The sequence below is a fragment of the Macaca mulatta genome, chromosome 12 (assembly GCF_049350105.2).
Source record: "Macaca mulatta isolate MMU2019108-1 chromosome 12, T2T-MMU8v2.0, whole genome shotgun sequence".
Classification (NCBI taxonomy): domain Eukaryota; kingdom Metazoa; phylum Chordata; class Mammalia; order Primates; family Cercopithecidae; genus Macaca; species Macaca mulatta.
In genome coordinates this window covers 113,566,048-113,589,251 of record NC_133417.1, presented here as the reverse complement: position 1 = coordinate 113,589,251, position 23,204 = coordinate 113,566,048, and the positions used below count along the sequence as shown (strand labels likewise).

The 23,204-nt window shown below is 36.6% G+C and overlaps 1 protein-coding gene across 50 annotated transcripts in view; it reads right to left on the bottom strand.

Annotated features, from left to right (window-relative positions):
- PIKFYVE (phosphoinositide kinase, FYVE-type zinc finger containing) overlaps nt 1–23,204 on the bottom strand; it is a 92,395-nt gene that overhangs the window by 28,377 nt on the left and 40,814 nt on the right. For all 50 annotated transcript variants that reach the window (XM_015110821.3, XM_015110826.3, XM_015110824.3 and 47 more), the window contains 11 exons: nt 17,047–17,106; nt 14,920–15,049; nt 13,972–14,152; nt 12,987–13,061; nt 10,858–10,965; nt 7,074–7,214; nt 6,308–6,434; nt 4,920–6,079; nt 3,041–3,141; nt 1,413–1,484; nt 635–806 (listed from right to left, as the gene is read on the bottom strand). In XM_015110821.3, the coding sequence (XP_014966307.3) occupies nt 635–806; nt 1,413–1,484; nt 3,041–3,141; nt 4,920–6,079; nt 6,308–6,434; nt 7,074–7,214; nt 10,858–10,965; nt 12,987–13,061; nt 13,972–14,152; nt 14,920–15,049; nt 17,047–17,106 (2,327 nt within the window). The remainder of the gene's footprint in view (nt 1–634; nt 807–1,412; nt 1,485–3,040; nt 3,142–4,919; nt 6,080–6,307; nt 6,435–7,073; nt 7,215–10,857; nt 10,966–12,986; nt 13,062–13,971; nt 14,153–14,919; nt 15,050–17,046; nt 17,107–23,204) is intronic.

Below are 23,204 nucleotides of genomic sequence, written 5' to 3'. Positions count from 1 at the left end.
GCAGTCTGGATAAAAATCATGTATTAAAAAAAAAAAAACAATATTGGCACCAAATATTTGCCCCAGAGTTAGAAAAGTAAAGAAAGGCACAAAGAAAAAATAAAACACGTGCCCTTTTCTCAAGAATGTACATAAAAACCAGTAGAGATCAATTTCAACATGGTCTCACCTGTATGTGGACAGAAATGTTGATATAGGCTCAAATCTGTTACACAAATATCCTACTATACTGCAGTTATTGCTGTACAAATCTGTCTCCTCCCCTAGAGAACAGAAGTCATTCCTTATTCTTTTTTTTTTCCTAGGGCCTAGCACAGTATCTGGCACATAAATGGTGCTAAATGTTTGTTGAATGAACAAACATAACTGAGAACTGTCAAGATACAACCTCAAGATACTTTACTGTACAAGGTGCTTGTATTTTATTTAATGACTGATACATTCCTAAGAAGAGATCTTCAAAAAACAAATACTAGATTGAACATACAGCAATGGGAGGTAAAATAACAATGATAAATAGAGCTCAATGACAAATGACAAATCCAATACAATACAGGAAACCTTGCCCTCAAAAAAAAACTATACAAATAAAGAAATAAATGGCAAATAAAATATAGTAATACGGTCTATTTACCTGTTTGCAGATTCTACACCAGGAATATGTAAGAATTGTGTGTTGATATCCAGGTACTGGAGAATCCAACTCCTTCAGGATTATCTGTACACAGCCTTGGCCATGAACAAAGCGCCGAATGTGATGTACCATGGGGGTATCACAGAACATGCTTGGACACTGATAAGAAGGCCTTTGACAAACAAAAGAGCCCTTCTCATATTAAGCATGAAACAGAAATCAGAATCACTGTCAAAGTGCAGCATGACTAGTGGGCAATCTGCACAAGGTACTCATGCTGCTCTGGGCCTGCAGCTGAACATTCTGTCTTCAGCTATAGCATGGTGACGGTTTCCACTTGTTAAGCACCTTCTATTTGCCAAACAATTTTAAAACATTTCCTTTTACCTTCTGACAATTCTGGGGATTGTTATTCCCTATAAAGGGGACCAGTAAAGAGCTTTGTCATGTAAGTGGCGAGTGATGATGCTAAGACTTAAACTGAGGTCTAGATGATTCCAACATTTTACCTCTCATTTGAATCACTAAAAAAACAGGTATCTGAAAAATGTCGAGGGTAGGGTAATTAGATGGGCAGAGATATGAGGAATGTTCTGGATAAGGGATCTCAGTCTAAATATGAAATACATTACTTCTTTAAATTATATACTCTGATATGCACCATGAAAGTGAGGATTATGTAACAGTCACCTGACATCCAACTCATGTTTACATTTTAGGTTGAAATTTTCAGCGTCAAAAATGTGTAATGGAACAGAAGGAAGAAATATGTTCTTACCTGAAACAGTATCTCTCTAAAAATATTCCTAATGTAAGATCATTCTTTCCATAAAATTCCATTGTTACAATCCTAAAAGAAGAAACCACCTCTTGGAAACATAAGAATTACCATGCACCAAAGACATTTCATGAGACCACAAATTATAATTACCTATTAAACGTATGGTACTTTCAATGAAGTATTAAAGCAGGTAATGTTCTTTGTTGTTATGAAGCAGGTTTTAGCTCATCCAATAAAACAAGTTTAGACTTGCCACACTATAGCAATTTTTTCACTCCCAATCCACTAGTATCTTATGAAACTAATGAGGATGCATAAATTATAATATTAATTGAGTAAAATTGATTTGAGTTAAGAAGAGGTAACGGTTTCCTTACAAAGGCTTAAGCCCTGTCAACACAAGGCGGGACTCCGGTCTCCTACTCTCTTGACCATGCCTTTACTGAGCATAGAAAACAGCAGCTCTTGCTAAAGTGCCAGTTCCTTTTTATCTAACCTATAAATGCTCACAAGACGGTCTGGCTATATAACTGCTGAAATCCACATCTTATTCAAGCCTTGACCTATAAACTCCCAGAGAAAATTCCTATGGGCTCTGCCAGCCCCAAGTCTGCCTGCTGAAGCTATGCTACTGCAAGAAAACATGAGCTCACTGTTGGAAATAAGTGTTTCAGGTATCCAAAATTAAAACACAGAATATGTTTTGGCATGGAAACAGTGCCCCCAAAAAAGCAGTTATGTTCCATAGTACTTTTAAAACTAAAGGTGAACTATGTAATGTAAGGCTATGTACATCTGTGTGAGGTTTTCATGACAGTAATCTGAAACAAATAATTTAAAACACAAAATATACTTCAGTTTTTATCAATCTACTTAAAATTAAGTTTTAGACTAAAACCCACTAATAATGCAAAAAGGTTGACTGCTTTTATAAAAATTATGCCTGAAGGAAACCTGCCTAAATTGTACATACTATCATCAAAATGCTTCTAAACAAGCTTTTGTGTGCCAACTTTCTCGCCTTTTTAAGTACAGGTTGGGCATCCCTAATCTGAAAATCCAAAATCCAAAATGCTCCCAAATCTGAAACTTTTTGAGCCCTGACATGACACCGCAAGTGGGAAATTCCACAACTGAAACCTTTGTTTTCTGATGGTTCAATGTATACAAACTTTTGTTTTATACATAAAATTATTACAAATCTTATATAAAATTAACTTCAGGCTACGTATACAAGGTGTATATGAAACATAAATGAATTTCATGTTTAGACTTGGGTCCCATCCCCAAGATATCTCATTAAGTATATGGAAATATTTCCAAATTTGAAAAAATATTAAATCCAAAACACTTCTGGTCCCAAGCATTTCAGATAAGGGAAAGTCAACCAATACAAATTTCTCTTCTATCCCTCACATTTTTTCACTCTTAATGTACTCTCATTTACTTCTACTCATGAATAAACATGTATTTTCACATTTACTTCACAAGTTTAAAAGTTCTATCAATTCATATATGACCACGTACTTAAATACAGGTCCTAAGGACTGTTTTGTTTTTGTTTTTTTTTTAATTGCTGGAATTCTGTTTTTAAGTGGAATAGTGTAGGGTGAAAAAAATCCTACCAAGGACTGACACAGGCACTGGGAGCATTGCTGGACTGGGCAGAAGAGCTGCTGAAGAGCACACACAGTCTCTGGTGGTTAATGGGATTCAGACAGTCCACCTAAATTTAAAAGAAGTAATGAATGGATGAGCAAGCGACTGCAACCACATTCAACTCCACTGCACCAAATACACTCCACTCTATTTGTAAAGCCTCCAATTATCACTGTAGGGGCTCTGGTCAAGACTTACAACTACAGGAAACTAAATAAAAGGAAGAAGGGCAGTTGGTTTTTGAGAAAAGACAACTCAAAAAGTTTAAGTTAAACTTAAAAACACAAAACGATGTCTAGATAGCTTGTTTTCTTAACTTACTCTTTAATTTACAAAACTGCACTACATTATTTTAGAAGAAAAATTAAATATATCCATATTTAACAATCTGAACTGATGGGATATAATAACATCAATCTGAGACACCCAGAAATCTAAATTCTAAGGTGTATATTTATCTATGCTTATGCCTGTTTTTGATCATTACAAAGGGAAAACCAGCTCTCTGTTAAAACTGAAATAGTATAGAAGCATTTGAAGAAGTTCATAAAATACACAAAACCTCTCCTCCTATGATTCTCCTCTACCACTGAAGCTGAGCAGTTTGACTCTGTGGTTTTAAAATATCTATTCTTTTTGCTAGTTTACACACCTGTCCCACATACACACATCACTTCCTACCTAAGAACACACAGGGGGTTTTGTTTTTATAAATATGGAATAATGCAAAACATATTAAAATATAACTTGCTTTTTAACACTTCAAATATATCATGGGCTTTATCCAAGTCATTAAATGACTTGAGATCTTGCTCATCATTAAACTGTTTCAATAAACATCTTTGTACATATATTCTTACAAAATGAAAGCACCCTTATATAAGCACACTTAATTATTTCTGCAGGATAGATTATAAAAAGTTGGAGTCCTGGGTCAAAGGCATATACATGTATGTGTAAATTAATAAGAGACTTTCCTATCACTTTCTATAAATTTGTATAAATTTATACAAATGTACATACACATACATTTGTATAAGCTTACATGAAATTTATGAAAGGTGTTTTTCCATGCCATCATTAACCATGGGTCTTTTATCACTTTCCTTTTTGCCAGTCTCACAAATAAAAAATTATTTAGCACTACTATTATTTAGCACTTCCTTGACTACTAGGGAAATTGAACATATATTATTTAGCACTTCCTTTACTACTGGTGAAATTAGACATCTTTTCGCTTTATTAAACAATTGCATTTCCTCATCTAGCAATGGATTTGTTAATTAGTTTTACTGCATTATTATCAATAATAGATCTATAAACCTTCCTTAATTTGCTCTCAATTTATGCCTAGAAAGAAAAAGGTCACTGTCGTAGTTAAATAACAAGGTAAAATGTTTTATGTTAAAGAAAAAAAATAGAGCTAACTTTTTTTAGAAAACAAATCTATTTCCTGCTAACTTTTTTTAAAAAAACACATCTATTTCCTACAATAAGCTTCCATCTCTCACTCCCTGACACTAGGATCCAGGATTATCATACCACATCCAAGTCATGTTGTCAGAAATTTTAAGCAGCTCCCCATTTCCCTTTACTTCAAGGATCTGCCTAGCTTACTATAAGCTCATCTTAAAACCCTGAAACCCAGTTTCATTACAATTCTGCTTCATACGTATTAAAGTAACACATAAGCCAGCAGACTCAAGACAAAAACAAAAATAGCATAGGAGAAGAAATATTTCACAAATCTGCATGCAGTCTGCCAAACTGATTTTTTAGCCTGCCTTAGAGGAGTCATTCAACACATCCTAATGTACAGGAGCATCAAAAAGTGGTCTGGCTCACCTTTGTTGACCACACAGCATCATTCGGAATAAGCCCTCTCTCTTCATCACCCTCATTTTTGCTTCCTGATTTGCCACTTGAAGTACTTGATGCATCCTTTGAATGAGCAAAAGGGTCTGAGTTTTTGGGCTGAATTCTTCCTCCTCTGGCTCGATAATCGGCCAGCATTCTACCCAAGCTCTGGCTATCGCCCAGATGCTCAGCAATTCTAGTGCTCACAAGCTCATGTGAGGGTAAGACTTGAATACACTTGGCCTGAATACTTCCGTTCATGCCCTGAAGTCCAGAGAGATCCCTGAGCAGCTGTTTCTTCCTCCTGTTCTCCATTTCTTTGAATTCTTTATTGAGGAGAGGAGACCAGTAAACCTGCTCTGCAAAATAATCTCGGGTAGAGCATCTCATCCCCTTTTCAGTTAAAAGAAAGGGTTCTCGGAATGTGATTACTGGGGAGATACAGAGGATCACATCTTTCAATTCCTGCTTAAAGGCCAAAGAATAAGTCTTTCGTTTATCTTCAGAGGAGGCGACTTCCTCAGTAACATATAATCCAGTGTCATCCTGTAAAGGGTCTCTAAAGGCTCTTATCTGGCTTTTGGGATCCTGCAGCACAACTGTTTGCTGCAAACTCTCTGGCTGCTCGCTGCCTAAAGCATCTTGTTGGTCATCCACAGGGAGTGGCAACAATGATTCCGGTACAGGTGGAAAGAAAGCACAAGCGAGACCCGCCGGGCAAGTTGTTGTGCTATGTTCCTGATGCTTCACAGAGGCAACAGCCTGTGGAACATTTTTATTTTCCTGCTCACCCTTCTCAAACACAATCCTCGATTCCAGCAAACTGCTATCATCACAGGGCAGAGACTCAGGAGGGATGTCAGGATCCCAGGGGAGGGAACCTCCACCGTACTGCTCTTGGACAGTCCCCTCATGCCCTCGTCCCTCAATCAGGGAATGGAATGAAGGGTTTTGCATTAATGTGGGAGGCATAGCAAATTCATCCATGAGAAAGGAGATTTCTAGTTGAGAATGATAAGCAACACAGATCATAAATATTAGGATCTCCTTAACTCGAGCCAGCTCATAATCAGAGCCTCCTCTCAGCTTGATTGTACAGCCTAGGTGCTGTGGACAACCTTCAAAAAACATCAGCGTCTTGGTTTGCTCTACAAATAAAAACAAACAAAAAGTTAAGATGGTGGAGGTGGCAATCCGGAAGTCCAAATAGAATCAATTCACTCTCTTAACATCTGTAAAAGAAAAACTCTTACATGAATAAGACCACAGTTGCCTATCCTCGCCTACTATTAATAGATATTTCCTAGTAAGTAAACATTGTAGTAGTGATAAGTTAACTCTTTTCCTCAGGTCAACCTATGCTAAAGATCACTCACCATTAGGCAACTGAAATATCTGCATATAAAATTTGTGACAAGTGCCCAGGTGTGGTTTCGTAAGCAGCTGGTCCATCGACATCACTAAATCACCTTGGGTCATTCGACTGATTCGTTCCAAAACTTGCTATAATACACAAAAACATTATATTACAAAACTAGAGAAGAATAAAAATCTTTGTAAATTTAATCTGGAAAAGTGATGGAAAAATTAAAAAATAACATTCACAATAAATTTCCTTTTTAATAAATATATGATGAATTTTTTTATTCCAGATTCTTCTATATTTAGTTGCTTAGTAATCAATATGTGCCCACTGAAACCTTACTCATATTAATAACATTATCAAAATGCATTTAAGCATCATGGATTACCACAAGATGCTGTGAGGAGAAAAAACAACTTCCTAGAATTGGCCCCTATTCTGCAGAGGGTAAACTTTTGAACGGAGAGAACATTTTCTGCTTGAGCAATTCTCCAACGAAAATGAAGGACCAACGAATACCTAGTGATTAACTAATGTCCATTCCACTTTTGGTCTTGTAGACATCAATAATAAGCATTACATAATCAATTACACTTTCTTCCAGTCTGAGATTCTCAATCTTAATGAAATAGGTGCCGTATCTTCTGACCCACTTTCAATACGTATGGAACAGCAAAGACTAAGATTCTTGTATACCTACCATACGTACATATAAATTCAAAAGCTGCAATTTTTTAAAATAAATAGAAAAAATAAAATAGAAAAATAAAAACACTCACCGATTTTACATTAATGACCAAAGTAATACCATGTTCCAATAACATGTCCTGGGCAATCCGAGACACTGTTTTCTCAACTAGAACCAAGGTGGGTCGAACATCAACTATTCGCTGAACATAATTCTTCAAGAATTCTCTTTCCTAAGTAAGATAAATCAGAAATATCACACCTGGTAAAACGCAATATCTGGACATATTAAAATATCAAGATAGCTTCACTATTATTATCAATCTTAGCCTAAATTTTCTTCATCCACAAATAAGTCTGTAAACAAATTAATTCAAACAAAGTAAGAATCTCATTTGTCATTCTAAACTTGATTATGCTGACAAGAGTTTCAGAAGAAATTCCATTCTCCAACTAATTTTCCTTGAAAGATTTTCAATTCTTAATTTAAAAGCCAAGAATGCAATTAGCTAGTTCAGAGGTTAACAAAGCAAGAACAACAAAAAAACCTAACCTCAAAACTCCCAAAATAAAAGCCATTTCTAAGTTTGTTTGTTTGTTTGTTTGTTTTTTAAGAGATGGGGTCTCATTCTGTCACCCAGGCTGGAGTGCAGAGGTGCCATCATAGCTTACTGTGACCTCAAAGTCCTGGGCTCAAGCAATCCTCCTGCTTCACTCTTCTAGGACTACAGGCACACATCACAATGCCTGGCTAATATTTTCTATTTTTTTTGTAGAGACAGGGTCTCACTATGTTACCCAGGCTGGTCTTGAACTCCTGGCCTCAAGCAATCCTCCTGCCTTCAGCTCCAAAAATGTAATGATAAGTGTCAGCCACTGTGCCCAGCCCTAAGTGGTTTTAATATGGTTACAAATTCTCTCCTCTACATTCTGAAACCAAAATGAGTTATCTCTCTTTCTGGATATCTGAATAAATAACTCTTTAACAGATGCTACTTCAGCAACTTCCTAATTCCAATTTCCCAACAGATCATATAATACCTAGAACAGCCACAGTTAAAGATCTCAAACATAATGCTAATATAATTTTATCACAAAGGTTTAATTTCAAAAGAAATGAATATTGTGGCTGGGTACTGTGGCTCACACCCATAATCCCAGCACTTTGGGAGGCCGAGGCGGGCGGATCACCTGACGTCTGGAGTTCAAGACCAGCCTGGCCAACACAATGAAACCCCGTCTCTACTAAAAAATACAAAAATTAGCCGGGCGTGGTGACAGGCACCTGTAATCCCAGCTACTTGGGAGGCTGAGGCAGGAAAATAGCTTGAACCTGGGAGGCAGAGGTTTCAGTGACCCAAGATAATGGCACTGCACTCCAGCCTAGAGGACAAGAGCAAGACTTCATCTCAAAAAAAAAGAAAAAATAAGAAAGAAATGAATATTGTAAATAACGACCAGAGTTAAAACAATACAATTCACTAATTGCTTCATAGTATTTCTGGGCTCCAGATGGGAGACAACTAAAGATAAGCATGTTTGCCACTCCTACTCCATGTGCCCAAAGTGTTTTCTGAGCAAGACTGTATTCACGTCCCTTACCACCCATAATGGATGAGCCTACTCACTGCAGTAAACTTGCCCTATTATGAAGTATATTGCTTCTTGCCTTTGTTTTACTGATACTATTTATTTCAAATTCTCCCATTATTAACAAAATGGATTTTTTTCCTGAAATGTGTTAATTTCCTACCCTACTTACTAACTTGCAATTTAACAGCATTTAAAATAATTTTATTTGTGCAGCTCTAATAAAGTACAATCAGAATCTGTTTTTTTGTTTTTTTTTTAAGTTTCTGCCTGTGGTAGTACAAAGATGGCAAATAACTTTCCTTCCAGTTCCAATTCTAATCAACTATCATGACTACTCATGAAATACCATGTCAAAAAGGAGGCCTTGTCCAAGCTCAGCAAGGGAAGAGTATCAGAAAGTAGGCCATAAGCACAGCAGTGGTGAACCAAGAGATCTAGTAGACCTGGCCTTGTAAAGAAAGTAAAAAGTCACAGGCTAATTATCTCCTTGACCTTTGTTTCTCATCCTCCTTTTTCTGAATATCTATCTTTCAGCTTCTTCTCTGATTCGTTATTCCACATCAGATAAAAAAAACTCAAATGAGCTGGTACTTTCTATCAATTCAGAAAAAGTCCAAATCAGCTGATATTTTCTATCAATTTAAACTAAGAAGTTTAAGTAGGGCAGGAGTTAAAGGTATAATAAAAACTATGTTTGAAAGTTTTGATGAACAAGATGCTTTGTTAGTGAGTTAAACCATGTTTCCTAAGTACAATCCCCCACAGCATACCTCTCTAACAAAAAATCTTTAGTCTATTAACCTGATTGTAAACATAGAGTAATAATAATATGAATAAATTTAGCTGTAACTTTAAGTAAACAAACACCTGTAGATTACAATCAACCTAGTTCATCAATTCCAAGACATACAATTTTTTGAATTTTAACATCTCCGCAACCAGGATGCATCTCAGTCAAAGCAATTCTGATCCGATCATGTGAAAGTCTTCTGCTGACAATCTTCCGTGGAATCAACAAAACCTCCAGCATCAAATTATCTTAGGTTCCATGAACATAATGATTGTATTTCCCTTTATTCCTTTAGAGTTCTCTACTAAAATGTCTAGTCAAAACCCATCGTTTTTACTGATGGCACAGCTGAATTCCAAAGAGAAAACAGCCCCAGCTCACAGAGTTCTTAAGTAATACAGCAGAGTTTTATAAAGCACTGTCCCTTTTACTACAACTCAGTTTCTCTTATTGTTATCTATGAAATCAGGACAAAAGTGATTGCTCCTATCACTCTTGAAAAAATGTATTTACCTAGGAATTTTCAAGTAATACTTTTCCTAAATGTTTCTGGAACCCAATATAAGTGTTTCCACTGTAATATAATATACACATTCCTAAAAAGCTTCCATTTTGAATAACCACAAAACAAAATTAATAGCATTTATGGCAGAAAAGGAGCTGGGGCAGAAAACTTAAAACCTATGCAATTTTATATCTTCAGCACTAACAAAAATAATAACTGGTACCTTAAGAGGAATCATGGAGAGCCCAGGCAGAGAGCTTCGTATGGCATGAGGCTGCCTCAAGTGAAATTAAATGCACAAAAACTATTGCAATGCTACAACTGGAAATGGAGCTCTGAGCAGTAAAGCTACCAAGAACCAGAGATGTAGGTGTACCTCCCTGGGGAAACAGCCCTGCAAGCAAAAGCTCACTTTTACTTTCTTAAAATAGAGCTGGAAGGGTTTCTGCCTGTGTAGCAGCTGAGCTGAGACTGTTTTCCTTTACGGCTGAGGGTTATAACCTACTGCAGCTATTCGGGGCCTCCTTGCTTAGGAAAAACCACTTAGAAACCAACACAACTTCCATCTGACAGTATTCTGTTTGCCAACTACATATAAGCTAACTGGTGTTCTAGAAATGTGTTTTAGTAGCATAAACTGTATTACAAACCAGAGATTCCATTAGAAATCTGGTAAGTTCAAGAAATTCTCATGGTCTGATTTACTGTGAGAATTAAATACTTAATCCAAACTAGTATTTGGATTAAGTGGGAAAGGGAAACCAGTATTTGGATTTTCACCTTTTCTTCCTTATATTCTTGAACAGTTACATGTTACTTTTAACACTTTGAAACTTTAAAAATAATGAGTGACAGAGGTTTTGGTAAGCTATCAAGTTTGCCTATCCAATTTAATCAGTTAGAATTAAGTCAAAATCATTAAGAATTTATAAGCATCATGATACACAAACATCCCTCCAAATTATTATTTTCAGTAGTAAATTCTTACCTGAAGCACAATAGGATCAATGCAAGTAAACTTAGTTTCTTCTCTGTAGAGATACTCAATGGAACACTTCAACAGAAGAATTTTGGGGTTTTTAATACAAGAATTCATCTACAAAGAAAAGAACAGTTTGTTAAAGTTTTTAAAGGTTTGCATTTTACAGCCCTCCTTTAATTATAACTTTAAATCTATATTGTTCATAATTCCTACTAACTTAACGTATCTCATATTAGTATAATATACTCTCATTTAGTTCTTTTACGGTATTAAATTTTTTCAAAGCAAATAGTATGTTCAGAACAATGCAAAATTCTTCAAAAACTGGCTTTGCTTTCTTAATACTACTTTGATCTTCTATTCTCTTAACTTTTTTTTTTCATTTCTGATGTTGTAAGAAGAGACATCATGCCCTGAGTGTGCACGGAGGGAGCAGTATTTAATAACGGGTTACTTCACAAACTCCAAGAAATAAGCAACTTTAAAAGCATATTTCAGTCTTTCTAAAATTCAAGAGGAGAAGAGGGAGAAAAGAATTAAAATGCCTCCTGAACATATTTCTAACAGAAAACATTTCCAATCATTAAGGCGGCAAGCTAAAATAGGTAACATGAAGTTCAAAAAGAAAATGTGAAAGCATCTCAAGCAGAGACTCTAACAATATACCCTAACCTTACAGCCACAGGCAGAATAGCAATTGAGGTTTCAGGCTGACCAAGTTTATGGACCCCAAACAGCAAACAGTTCCAAAAACAGTGACTCACTAGCTGGGAAACTCAATTCAGGACACTTTGTAGCAACTACAAATCAAAGACTATCTCTAATCAGTGGGACAAGACAGTCATTCATGCATATGTTTCCACCACACCTACATACAAATTTTCTTTACTTTCTGAGAAGTAACATATTTACCTCTTAATTCAACAAATATCATTTAATTTGGTTTAAAGTTCTCCTTTAAAGGGTAATGTGTGGTTTTAGTAAGATTCTGTGTAGAAATACTGACTAATGTGGAATTACTGCAATAAAATATGCGATAAGTAAACAATTGAAGCCAAGCATATTTTTATCTATCTATGGTCACTAACAATTGTCACGAATCTTTTTTTTTGTTTTTTTGGAGACAGAGTCTCACTCTGTCACCCAGGCTGGAGTGCAGTGGCGTGATCTCAGCTCACTGCAACCTTCACCTCCCGCGTTCAAGCGATTCTTCTGCCTCAGCCTCCCAAGTAGCTGAGACTACAGGCACACGCCACTATGCCTGGCTAATTTTTTTGTATTTTTAGTAGAGATGGGGTTTCACCCTATTGGCCAGGCTGGTCTCAAACTCCTGACCTTGTGATCCACCTGCCCCGGCCTGCCAAAGTGCCAGGATTACACGCTCGGCCTAGTGCCTACTTTAAATACGGTACCACCATTTCCCTAACATCCATACATTCCCATTGCCCTTAACTTACTGAATGAGAATTTCTACGGGTTAGGCTGGGAACAGACATTTTTAAAAGGTCCACATGTGATCTCAATGTATGTACACTACACTTTGAGAACCAAAAGACTTCAGAATAAAGTTCAAGACCTTTAATGAGATACAAAGCCCTTGCCTGTTTCCTCCAGCTTCATTTATATTGCCCATATTACACCTTAGGAGCTCAGAGTCTCCGTAACACCCCAGGTTATCTCACTCCACTCCTTTGTGCTAGTGCTACAAAGACATAAGATGAGAAGGATAACAGAAGAAAACTGACAGCTCTGTAGCCTAGCACTAGAAGAGCTATCAGCTTTAGAATGCTAAGCCTCTGGAAGGACTCCAGCCTACTAAAGAAACCCTGTCTCCCTAAGATGTAATGGGATCAGGAGATAAATAATGCTAGTATCTTATCATTCTGCTGATCTAGAAGCCTGATCCTCCCCACTTCCTCCTTCTGTCTGGTGAATTCCCATTATTCAAATTCCAATCCATTCATCCTCAGCTCTGGGAAATCTTCCCTGAACCTACTAAATTTCACCCCTATGGCAGACACAGCTGCCTTTCATTGTCCATTGTCCATTTCTTCCATGACTAAGGTGCCCCAACTTGTTACCTAAGCACACAGCCATGGTTTGCTGAACTTCACTGCTGAACTGAATCACATTACCTTTTTATGTGCAATGTTCTTGGTACAAACAAAGCCATTGACAACCACAGAATCAAACTTCTTTCCACCTGGGATCTAATGGAACAATTAAGAAAACAATAAAATTCAATAATAACATGCTTAGAATCTAGTCAGATGTATGCTATTATTTCTTTCCATTTCTTTTTAACTATTGTGTAATCAAATAAGAACAAAAAATTTCAGGAAATAATTGTTCCTTTCAACCAATGATCAATGGCATCTCTGCATGACTCTGTTTTCCCATCCCCTATTCTCTAATGTACTATACTAGGACTCTAAAGTACTCACTGACTGAATAAACTAGTGCCATGTGGCAGTTAACACTACTGTTTAAGTTAAATATCACAGGGAAAAAGCACACACAGGACTCCATTACTATCTAAATCAGAGGTGTCCAGTCTTTTGACTTCCCTGGGCCTCACTGGAAAAATGAATTGTATTGGGCCACACATAAAATACACTAACAACAGTGGATGAGCTTAAAAAAAAAAATCACAAAAAATGTCATAATATTTTAAGAAAGTTTACGAATTGGTGTTGGGCTGGATTCAAAGCACTCTTGGGCAGCATGCAGCCCACAGGCCACGAGTTGGACAAGCTTGATCTAAATAAAGCAAATTACCCACTGCTTTTCCTCAGAACAGTGATCATAATCTGTGAGAATAGGGTTTCTCATAGCTGACGTGTCAAGAAGAGGAAGTAAGTAAGGAAGAACCTGTATCGGTTTGAGTTCCCAACCCATCTCTGATATAACTCATCCTTTCCATTCACCTCTCACTTCCTATGCGTGGCTTCCATGACTCCTAAGTGCACTGCTAACAAACAAAGCAGACAGCAAAACCTCCTACTCCTCATCTAGCAACCCTCAGGGTAATGACTCCTTTTAGATTACCATTAAGAGAAAAATTATAATCAGTCCTGCCTCATCACTTCCTAGCATTAGTAAAACATTAGCAGAGCTCACTTTTTTGATGTGGACAAACTGACGGATATCCATGTCATCATCCTGGTTCTTGACATCAGGTCGGACTGTCTGAACAACCTGGCAGACCAATGACACGATGATGTCCCTCCAAGATGATGACAGTGAGTCACTATGGAGCAACTGCTGGAGTAGTGCCATCATGTGGTTATGATTAGCTGAACTATAAAAATATTATAAGAAAGAAGTTTGCATAGTTAATACTGCCAGAGACAATAATTCTGATGATAAAACAGTCTACAAAGAAATAAACATTTCAATTACGGTTCACAGATAAGATTTTCTAGGTCAATATCATTCTTTCATTATATCTGTACCTTAAGGATTTTGCATATAAATGAAATCTGAATATCTTCCACTAAGAAGTTCCCTGCAACTGACTGAAATGAAATTTTAACACGTAAAATGGGGACAGACAAGCAGAGTTTGGGGCTCTTGGTTTTTCTGTTTTTTTCTCTGAGACAAAGTCTTGCTCTGTTGCCTAGGCTGGAGTACAGTGGCGTGATCTCAGCTCACCGCAACCTCCACCTCTTGAGTTCAAGCAATCCTCCTATCTCAGTCTCCCAAGTAGTTATGATTACAGACTCACACCACCACGCCTGGCTAATTTTTGTATTATTAGTAGAGACTGGGTTTTACCATGTTGGCCAGGCTGGTCTCAACCTTCTGACCTTGTGATCCTCCCGCCTCGGCCTCCCAAAGTGCTGGGATTACAGGCATGAGCTGCTGCACCCAGTCGGGGCTCTTGGTTTTATAAGAAATGTAATCACAAGTCAAAATAGGCTTTATTTCCTAAGTAATCTTAGTATTTTTTACTTTCTAAGGAAAAAGAAAAATACCTCCCTTTTTAAGAGGAATGATGCATACGCTTATCAAGTCACTGAAGATAATAAAAGTGAAAAATTAAAATTTAAAATTTCATTGCCTTACAGCAACCTCTCCATGGCTTGTTTCTCCCCATTCTCCTCCCTCAGGAGCTCCAGGTTGTTATGATGCCAGCCCAAAGGTGTGAAAGGCAGCTCTTTGGATTTTTCCTCTACTCGACGATTAAATAAGGATTCTAAGTACAATATAAAATAAGAAGTTATTACTTCATTGTCCTGTTTTATACCACCTACTCATGTATTTAGAAATTGCCCTTTCTCTTTATAAATGTTTTAAGTTAGCCAACATAAATTATTGGCGTAAAAAGGCAAGAACATGTAATAAACATATAAATAAAATGCATAAGAAAATACACACAAATACGTAAAATACGCTAAAAATACAGAAATGCAAGAATTAAGAAGAGCAATAATTGGCAACCGCCAAAATCAGAAACAGAACTGTGAAAATCAAATGTACGTAACTAAGACTCTCAAGCCAATAATTATAAGCACAGCTTCTGAAAAGCAAATAAAATGAAACTTTTGCTTTTCTTTTTAATTTTTAAAAAGGAGGGTGTTAATATCCCCTTAAAATCACAAACTGGGCAGGGCATGGTGGCTCACGCCTGTAATTCCAACACTTTGGGAGGCCGAGGTGGGGAGATCACCTGAAGTCAGGAGTTTGAGACCAGTCTGGCCAACATGGAGAAACCCCATCTCTACTAAAAGCACAAAAATTAGCTGGGCGTGGTGGTACATGCCTGTAATCCCAGCTACAAGGGAGGCTGAGGCAGGAGAATCACCTGAACCTGGGAGGAAGAGATTGCAGTGAGCCAAGGTCACGCCACTGCACTCCAGCCTGAGTGACAGAGCGAGACTCCATCTCAAAAATAGAAAAAAAAAAATCACAAACTGAAAAGTGCATTCAACAGAAATCTAAATGCTGGCAGAACACATGATAGCGTGGGTGATGAATTTTCAAGAAAGAAGCTCAGCTCAGATAATCCCAAAACAACAGATGACAGTGCAGAAAGTCTATTCAGACAATCTTCAATAGTGTTTCTCTTTCAATATTGGCACAGAGGTTTTTTAACAAAATTTTAGCAAGACAGACTCAAAAACATAAATATTAAAACATAATAAATAGCATTTATGTAGAATTTGTGTAAAATCTTTAAATTTTTTAAAGATGAGTGAAAACAGATCAAGACAAAAAAATTAATAATAAATGCTTAACAAAAAAAAATATGTTCACTAAATAACTGTTGAATAATCTGACCAAATAAGTGGAAAGAAAAGAAGTAGGAAATGCTTACAAAAATTCTCTAACCTGTCCTCTCTTAAAAGCAAAACAAACAAAAAACTTCCAACAGCCCAGCAGATTACACAGTAAAGTATATGTCCATGACATGTGAAATACAAGAACTGCGCATTTCAATTACATAAAGGGCCACTCTGTAAACTTCTAGCTGAACCAGCTGCTTGGAGGTGAATTTAGAAGCACTGTCAAGCTATCAGATAAGCTGCAGTGGCCTCCTTGTACCAGCTTGCCTTCTCTCTTTGATTTGAAACCCTGGGAGCCAAGAAGGAAGGGAAATTTTCTCCTATTATCTGAGGCCTAACCAGTGGAATACTATGGACCAATTAAGAATGTCTTTACTCTAGGAAGCTAAGCTAAGTGGGGAAGGAATAGGAGAAGGCTAATAGTTTTCTATTCTCCTTTTGTGTCCAAAAGAAATTTATCAGCAGAGTTAGTTCTTTATCCTCTCCTGCCTACTTCTCTTCCTCACTCCACAGGACAAGCAGCATCCTTAACTGGAGATCTGCCTGTGGGCTTTTTGACAAATTTGGCAATCCTTGATGAGATGTATATCAATACTTAATATTATATTCACAATATAGTTAAGTGTAAACTATGTCTTTAAAAGAATTAAGTTCAAATTCTACTTAAAAGTTTTTAAACAATTACTTTTCACATCAGAGACCTCCTTCTTGCAAACCAAGTCCAAGTTTACATTCTTGGTTCTCAACACTCTCAAAATCATTATACACATTAAAAATTGTGTTCCCATACTACCATAATCAAATATATTTTCAGGACCTTCTCTATGCCAATCAATGTGCTAAGCCCTAAGTATACCCTCATGAACAAAAGACACACCATTCCACATACAGCTTTTTATAAACTTACCTTTGATGAAAGCGTCACTTATTGAGAGCTGTTGTCCTCCAGTGTCAGAAATCAAATACTCTGCATACCAGGGAGACAACAGAGAGGAGGAAGGAAAGGAGAGACATATGACTATAAATATGTCAGCATAATTATATAGCAAAAACACCCACACACAAAATATTACTCATACTAAACCCATCACTGCCCAGCAAATTCAAGAAAGTTTTGGGTCAAAATGCCTCTTGATACTTGTTCTATGCACTTCATACTAAGCTTAAGCAGACTTGCATTAATAATGCAATAGAGCCGTGAAACAATTCTCCTTAATTCAAATGTCAGATAGAGAAACATTTTTCTCTTACCAAAACCAACCGGTTTATGAACATTAAGATCTTCAGATACTTGTACGACCATCCTAAAGCATTACAGTTCTTTTCACATGTAACTTGATGATTTAACAAATAATCACTTTGCCTATGCACAAAGTAGTTCACAGAGAACCCACCTGATAAAACAATACAAACTTTTTTAAAATTTCAGAATATAAGCTATAAAACAAATTAATACAGAAGTGACATTGGCAGGAAAAAAGATAAAACTCATCAGTATTTGTACTAGTTCCGAATAAGCATTTTTGTTTTTCAAAAATTATACCAAACACTGCCGAATTTTTGCTAGACATTAACTGAACACATTCTGAAGGCTTTTAATAAATAAAAAAGTTTTCTTACTAGTGAAACTTACTCTTTACTTCCCCATGAACTTTCTCTAGGTCTGTGACCAAGCATAGCTCAAATGGGGTTCTTTCCACTATGCAAATTAAAACACGATGCATGTTAACTCCTTTAAGGTAAAGGTTCTCCACAAAATTTTCTCCAAGTTCATTTATAAACAACTGGGCTTTAAAAGTTACTATGTTTATAAGCCAATATGCTCATCCTTCCAACCAGGAAACAAATAAAATATTTTATTTAGAAAGTTCAAGTGCACTATGCCAAATACAATAAAATCGAGTATGTGGACAAGACAGATATTATACTTTATTTCTACTCTTCCCTTACAGAAATGAGTAACACCAAATTCTCTCAATTCAATTAATGTACTGTTCTTTACCAGCCTTCTCACACTAAAGCTTAATTGTATCTATAAGACTCCAGAAATCGTGGATTTTCCTCATTTAGTTATGAAAAAAATTAAGCCTACAGAAAATGCTGTATACCATCCACCTGAGTTCAACAATTGTTAAGGATTTGCCATATATGTGTATGTTTCTTCCCTCCAATCACTCAAAGTTACACACATCATGACACTTTACCACTAGGACATCAGCACAACTCTCATAAAAATAAGGGTATTCTTCTCTATAGCACAGTATTATTTACATATTTGAGAAAGTTAACAATGTCTTAATAGCACAGAATTAACCCATACTCAAGTTTATCCAACTCTCCCCAAAATGTTTTCTAATCAACAGTTTTTTTCTCAAGCCTCGATGCAGTCAAGTTCACACATGGCATTTGGTTCCTGTATCTCTTCATTCTCTTTTAATCTAGAACAGATCTCCTTTTTACCTTTTCATAAAATGAACTTTAAAAGAACCCGGGTTATTGTTCTGTGGGATGTCCCACATTCTGAGTACAATCGTTTTCTCATGGTGTGTTTAACTTGCTCCTCTATCCCATGTTTTCCTGTACACAGAAAACTGCATCTAGAAGTTTACAGAAGTCATGGTTTTCACCTTCTTCTCTAGGTTCTACTTGCTAACTTTCCAAGAATAGTTCAGAATCCTGCTTGCAACACATAGTAAAATATATTTTAATTGTACAATTCCCTAAGACCAATAATGAAAAATTAAGTTTGAAAATAGGGTTTTCTCACTTAAGATAGAAAGCATAAGTAGTATTTTTTAAAGTACAGATATTTCAACCAATTTTATAAATCCAATTTTCCTCAGCCTTAAACAATATAGGACAATCCATAAGAAAATATTTAATAAGTACTACCTTTAATTTCAATGTAAAGATTTAAAAAATTCCCATTTGTTTTTATACAAAGGGAATGAAAACCAGAGGCAGAAGAATTCTATTATTCTTTCACATAACTACCAGTCTCCCTGGAAATCTTTATTTTCTTGTAATCAGTGTTCATCTTGACTGTAACACTGAGCAAACTATTACAACTTCACAAGAAAAAAAAATGTAAGAATAACTCTTGTTAGTATGTTAAAAACTAAGAGAGAACTGTGAAAGCCAGCTATATTTATTAAGAGATTTATGAAGTCTTCAAATTATAAGGTTGCAAATGACCTAAGACATCAATTTAATAATTATGTTCTTCCTAATGCTGGAACCTTCTCTATAATATTCTCACTGAGTAGGTTAAAAGATCATAATTTCTCTTTAATTCTAGATCTAGGTTTTTCATTTCACAGATTTAGAATTAAAAGAAAATTTAGAAGTCCCCAAGTCTATGTAACCCATCACCCAATGTGGGCATCCGTCCTCAATAACTATGACAAGTGAACATTCAGACACAACCTGGACACTTCCCATGCACAGTGGCAAAAGTTCACTACTCCTGACTACTGAATCTATTTCTTCCTTCAGCCATATGCAAAATAAATATAATTTCTTTCAGGTACTCTTCAGATACCTAAAGGCAACACCAAGTCTTCTTTTCTCCATTTCAAATAGTCCAGATTCCCTTATCACGGTTTTCAGATGTCTTAGGATCCTGGCAACCTCGCTCTATTCATAAATCAGAACTGGACACAAAACATTAAATTGGATCCTCATTCTAGACATTATATGGCCACTAACGAAATCTATTATTGCACTGGAGGGTGCGGAGGGGTTGATACATCACACTCTTAAATTTGCAAATAACTAAAACTTAGATCTTTATCACACAAATTATTAAGAGTGACTTTCTCCAAAGTACTAATAGTAAATGTGTTAAGCCTTATTATTACATTATGTTTAACTGTGTTAACTATCATCTTGTTAGTCTCAATCTATTGCTTGAGAAAATCAAGATTTTTAAATGTCAGTTCTGCTATCCAACACACTAGCCATTCTTTCCAGATTTTAATTATTTGTGGATCTAAAAAACATTAAAAGTGCTGACCAAAAAAAAAGTGGTGAACAACACTAAATACAGAGAGTCAAATCCCTATAGCATAACCCAGGAGCAACCGCTTCCTGTTGACATCAAATTATTAATTATCCTTTCAATATTTTGTACAACAAGCTACAAATCCACGTGTTAACACCAGTAGTGGGCCAGGTGCAGTGGCTCACGCCTATAATCCCAGCACTTTAGGAGGCCGAGGCTGGCGGACTGCCTGAGGTCAGGAGTTCGAGATCAGCCTGACCAACATGGTGAAACCCTGTCTCTACTAAAAATACAAAAATTAGCCGGGCGTGGTGGCTGGTGCCTGTAATCCCAGCTACTTGGGAGGCTGAGACAGGAGAATCGCTTGAACCCGGAAGGCGGAGTTTTCAGTGAGCCAAGACCAGGCCATTGCACTCCAGCCTGGGCAACAAGAGCAAAACTTTGTCTCAAACAAAAAAAAACAAAAAACAAAAAAACCCAAAAAAAAAAAACACCACTAGTAGTGGTATCATAAACTCTTACATTCACCAAACACACTACACTCTTTGTGTTTTTCATATTAAAAGCTCACACTAAGTAGAATGGTGGTTACCAGAGGTTGAGGAAGTGAAGGGGATGGGGAGATGCTGGTCAAAGAGTAAAAAGTTTCATTCAGACAGGAAGAATAAGTTTTTGAGAAATATTGTACAGCATGACAACTATAGTTAATAACAGTATATTGTATATTTCAGAATTGCTAAGAGTAAATTTCAAAGGTTCTCACCACTAAGAATAATAAGGATTTTTTTTTGTTTTTAAGATAAAAGTCTCACTCTGTCATCCAAGCTGGACTGCAGTGGCAAAATCATGGCTCACTGCAGCCTCAACCTGCTGAGCTCAAGCAATCCTCCCTCCTCAGCCTCCCAAATAGCTGGGACCACAGGTGCATACCACCACACCCACCTAATTTTTTTGTATTTTTTGTAGAGATGGGGTTTTGCCACATTGCCCAAACTGGTAGTTTGTTGTGCAAAATATTGAAAGGATAATTAATAATTTGATGTCAACAGGAAGGGGATGCTCCTAGGTTATGTTATAGACTCAAGCAATCCGCCTGCCTCAGCCACTCTAAGTGCTGGGATTACAGGCATGAGTCACTGCATCCTGGCCCAACAAAAAGGATTTAAAATGATGAATATGTTCATTAGCTTGGTTTAATAAACATATCCATCATTTCAAATCCTTACTTGTTCCTTAATCATTCCATATTTTATACATATATTGTAACATCTTTTTATATCCCATAAATACATACAATTAAAATTTGTCAATTTACAATTTAAAAAATAAAGCTCATACAGACTCCAAAGCCTGTGCTTTAAACAAATAAATATGACCATTGCCTCTTTTAACATATTTCAAGTACGAAATCGTCCTCTTTGTCTACAAAGCTATTGAGAGATCATTAAATGTCTTATTAACATCAACAAAGATAGTATCTCTCATAGTCTTCTGATTTATCAATCTTGTATCACCATAAAAAATGGAAATGGGGTTGTTTTGGAATGACTTATTTTGGTTAACCAACACTGGTGCCCAGTTACCACCAATTCCTTGTCTAAATACCACAGACCATTCTGTTCACTACACTTCTCTACATTTTTCCAGCCTTCAATGTCACATCAAGAACCCATCTTTAAAAAATAATAATAATAATGCATCTATCACTACAGTCATCTAGACTCTCTCCTACTCTTTGCAACTCTTCAAAGATAACAAACTCTGGCTCCATGATCCCAGATCCAAAGTCTTTCAATAACCTGGTATATAGTTTGCCTAAACCTGGCAACAGACTTATTTAAAAAACCATTAATTCTCTATCTCTTTATTACCCTGGACTTCACTTTCCTCTTAACCACGTGTATTCTTTTCTGATAAGATTAGTCTAAAGAGTGGGGAGGAAAAAAAGCCTTCTTTTAGTCATCAATCAATATTACATAACTTTCCCAAATAACTGCCCTAGTTTTTCTTTCTACTAAACTTTAAATCTTTCTCAGATATCCTTGGCATTTTCTCCAACCTTCAGTGCAAGCTGGACTTCTATTATACTGTCATTTTTCTTAAAAGTGCTGTCCCCTCTTTCAGATTTATTCCCCTATGCAAGTTGCCACTTACAACTTTGATAGGCAATCTGTTTAAAAGATTGAGGGCCAGGCACAATGGCTCATGCCTGTAATCCCAGCACTTACGGAGGCCAAGGTGGGTGTGGATCACTTGAGGCCAGGAGTTCAAGACCAACATGGTAACCCCAGCTTTATTAAAAATACAAAAAATTAGTCAGGCATGGTGGTGTGCACTGGTAATCCCAGCTACTCAGGAGGTTGAGGTGGGATAATCACTTGAACCCGAGAGGTGGAGGTTGCAGTGAGCTGAGATCGCACAACTGCACTCCAGCCTGTTGTCTCTTAAAAAAAAAAAAAGGGATTGAGATCAGGGAGGTTCGAAAGGAGTCATATTTTTGTTAACTGCAGGTGTTTCTCCTGTCAATTTCCTTGGAGACACAATCTGGGGTTGTTACCATAACAATGTCATTTTTGGAGCCTCCTGTTCCATTCCACTCCACATGTTCTCAAGTTAGGTTTTCAAAAGTAAGTATCTGACTGTGCTCAGCAGTCTATCCTTTGCTATTACAAACTCCATGATGACAGGTCACTCTTCAAGATTTTCAGAACTCCTTTAACATCCCAAGAGGTGAAATCATCAGCAAGTCAAAAGTGTACTTCATATTCTGCTTACAGCAAAATGCAATTGCCAACAGATGTGTCCACAGAACAGATGTTCATCATCTGTGTGCCCCTGACCCACATCTGTAAGTTTATATTCAAAACCTTCATAATATCCCCCATGTGACCACCATCTATAGTTAATTCTCACAGAAGTGTCATATCTGCTTTTCCATCCTTTCATACTCACCCAAATATTCTCCATCATTTTTCCAGTTTCTGTTTTGAGGATTTCCATAAAGATGTCTATCTTATTCATGTTCAATGTTAGTCAAGTCTCCTCATTAACACACCCTCTCT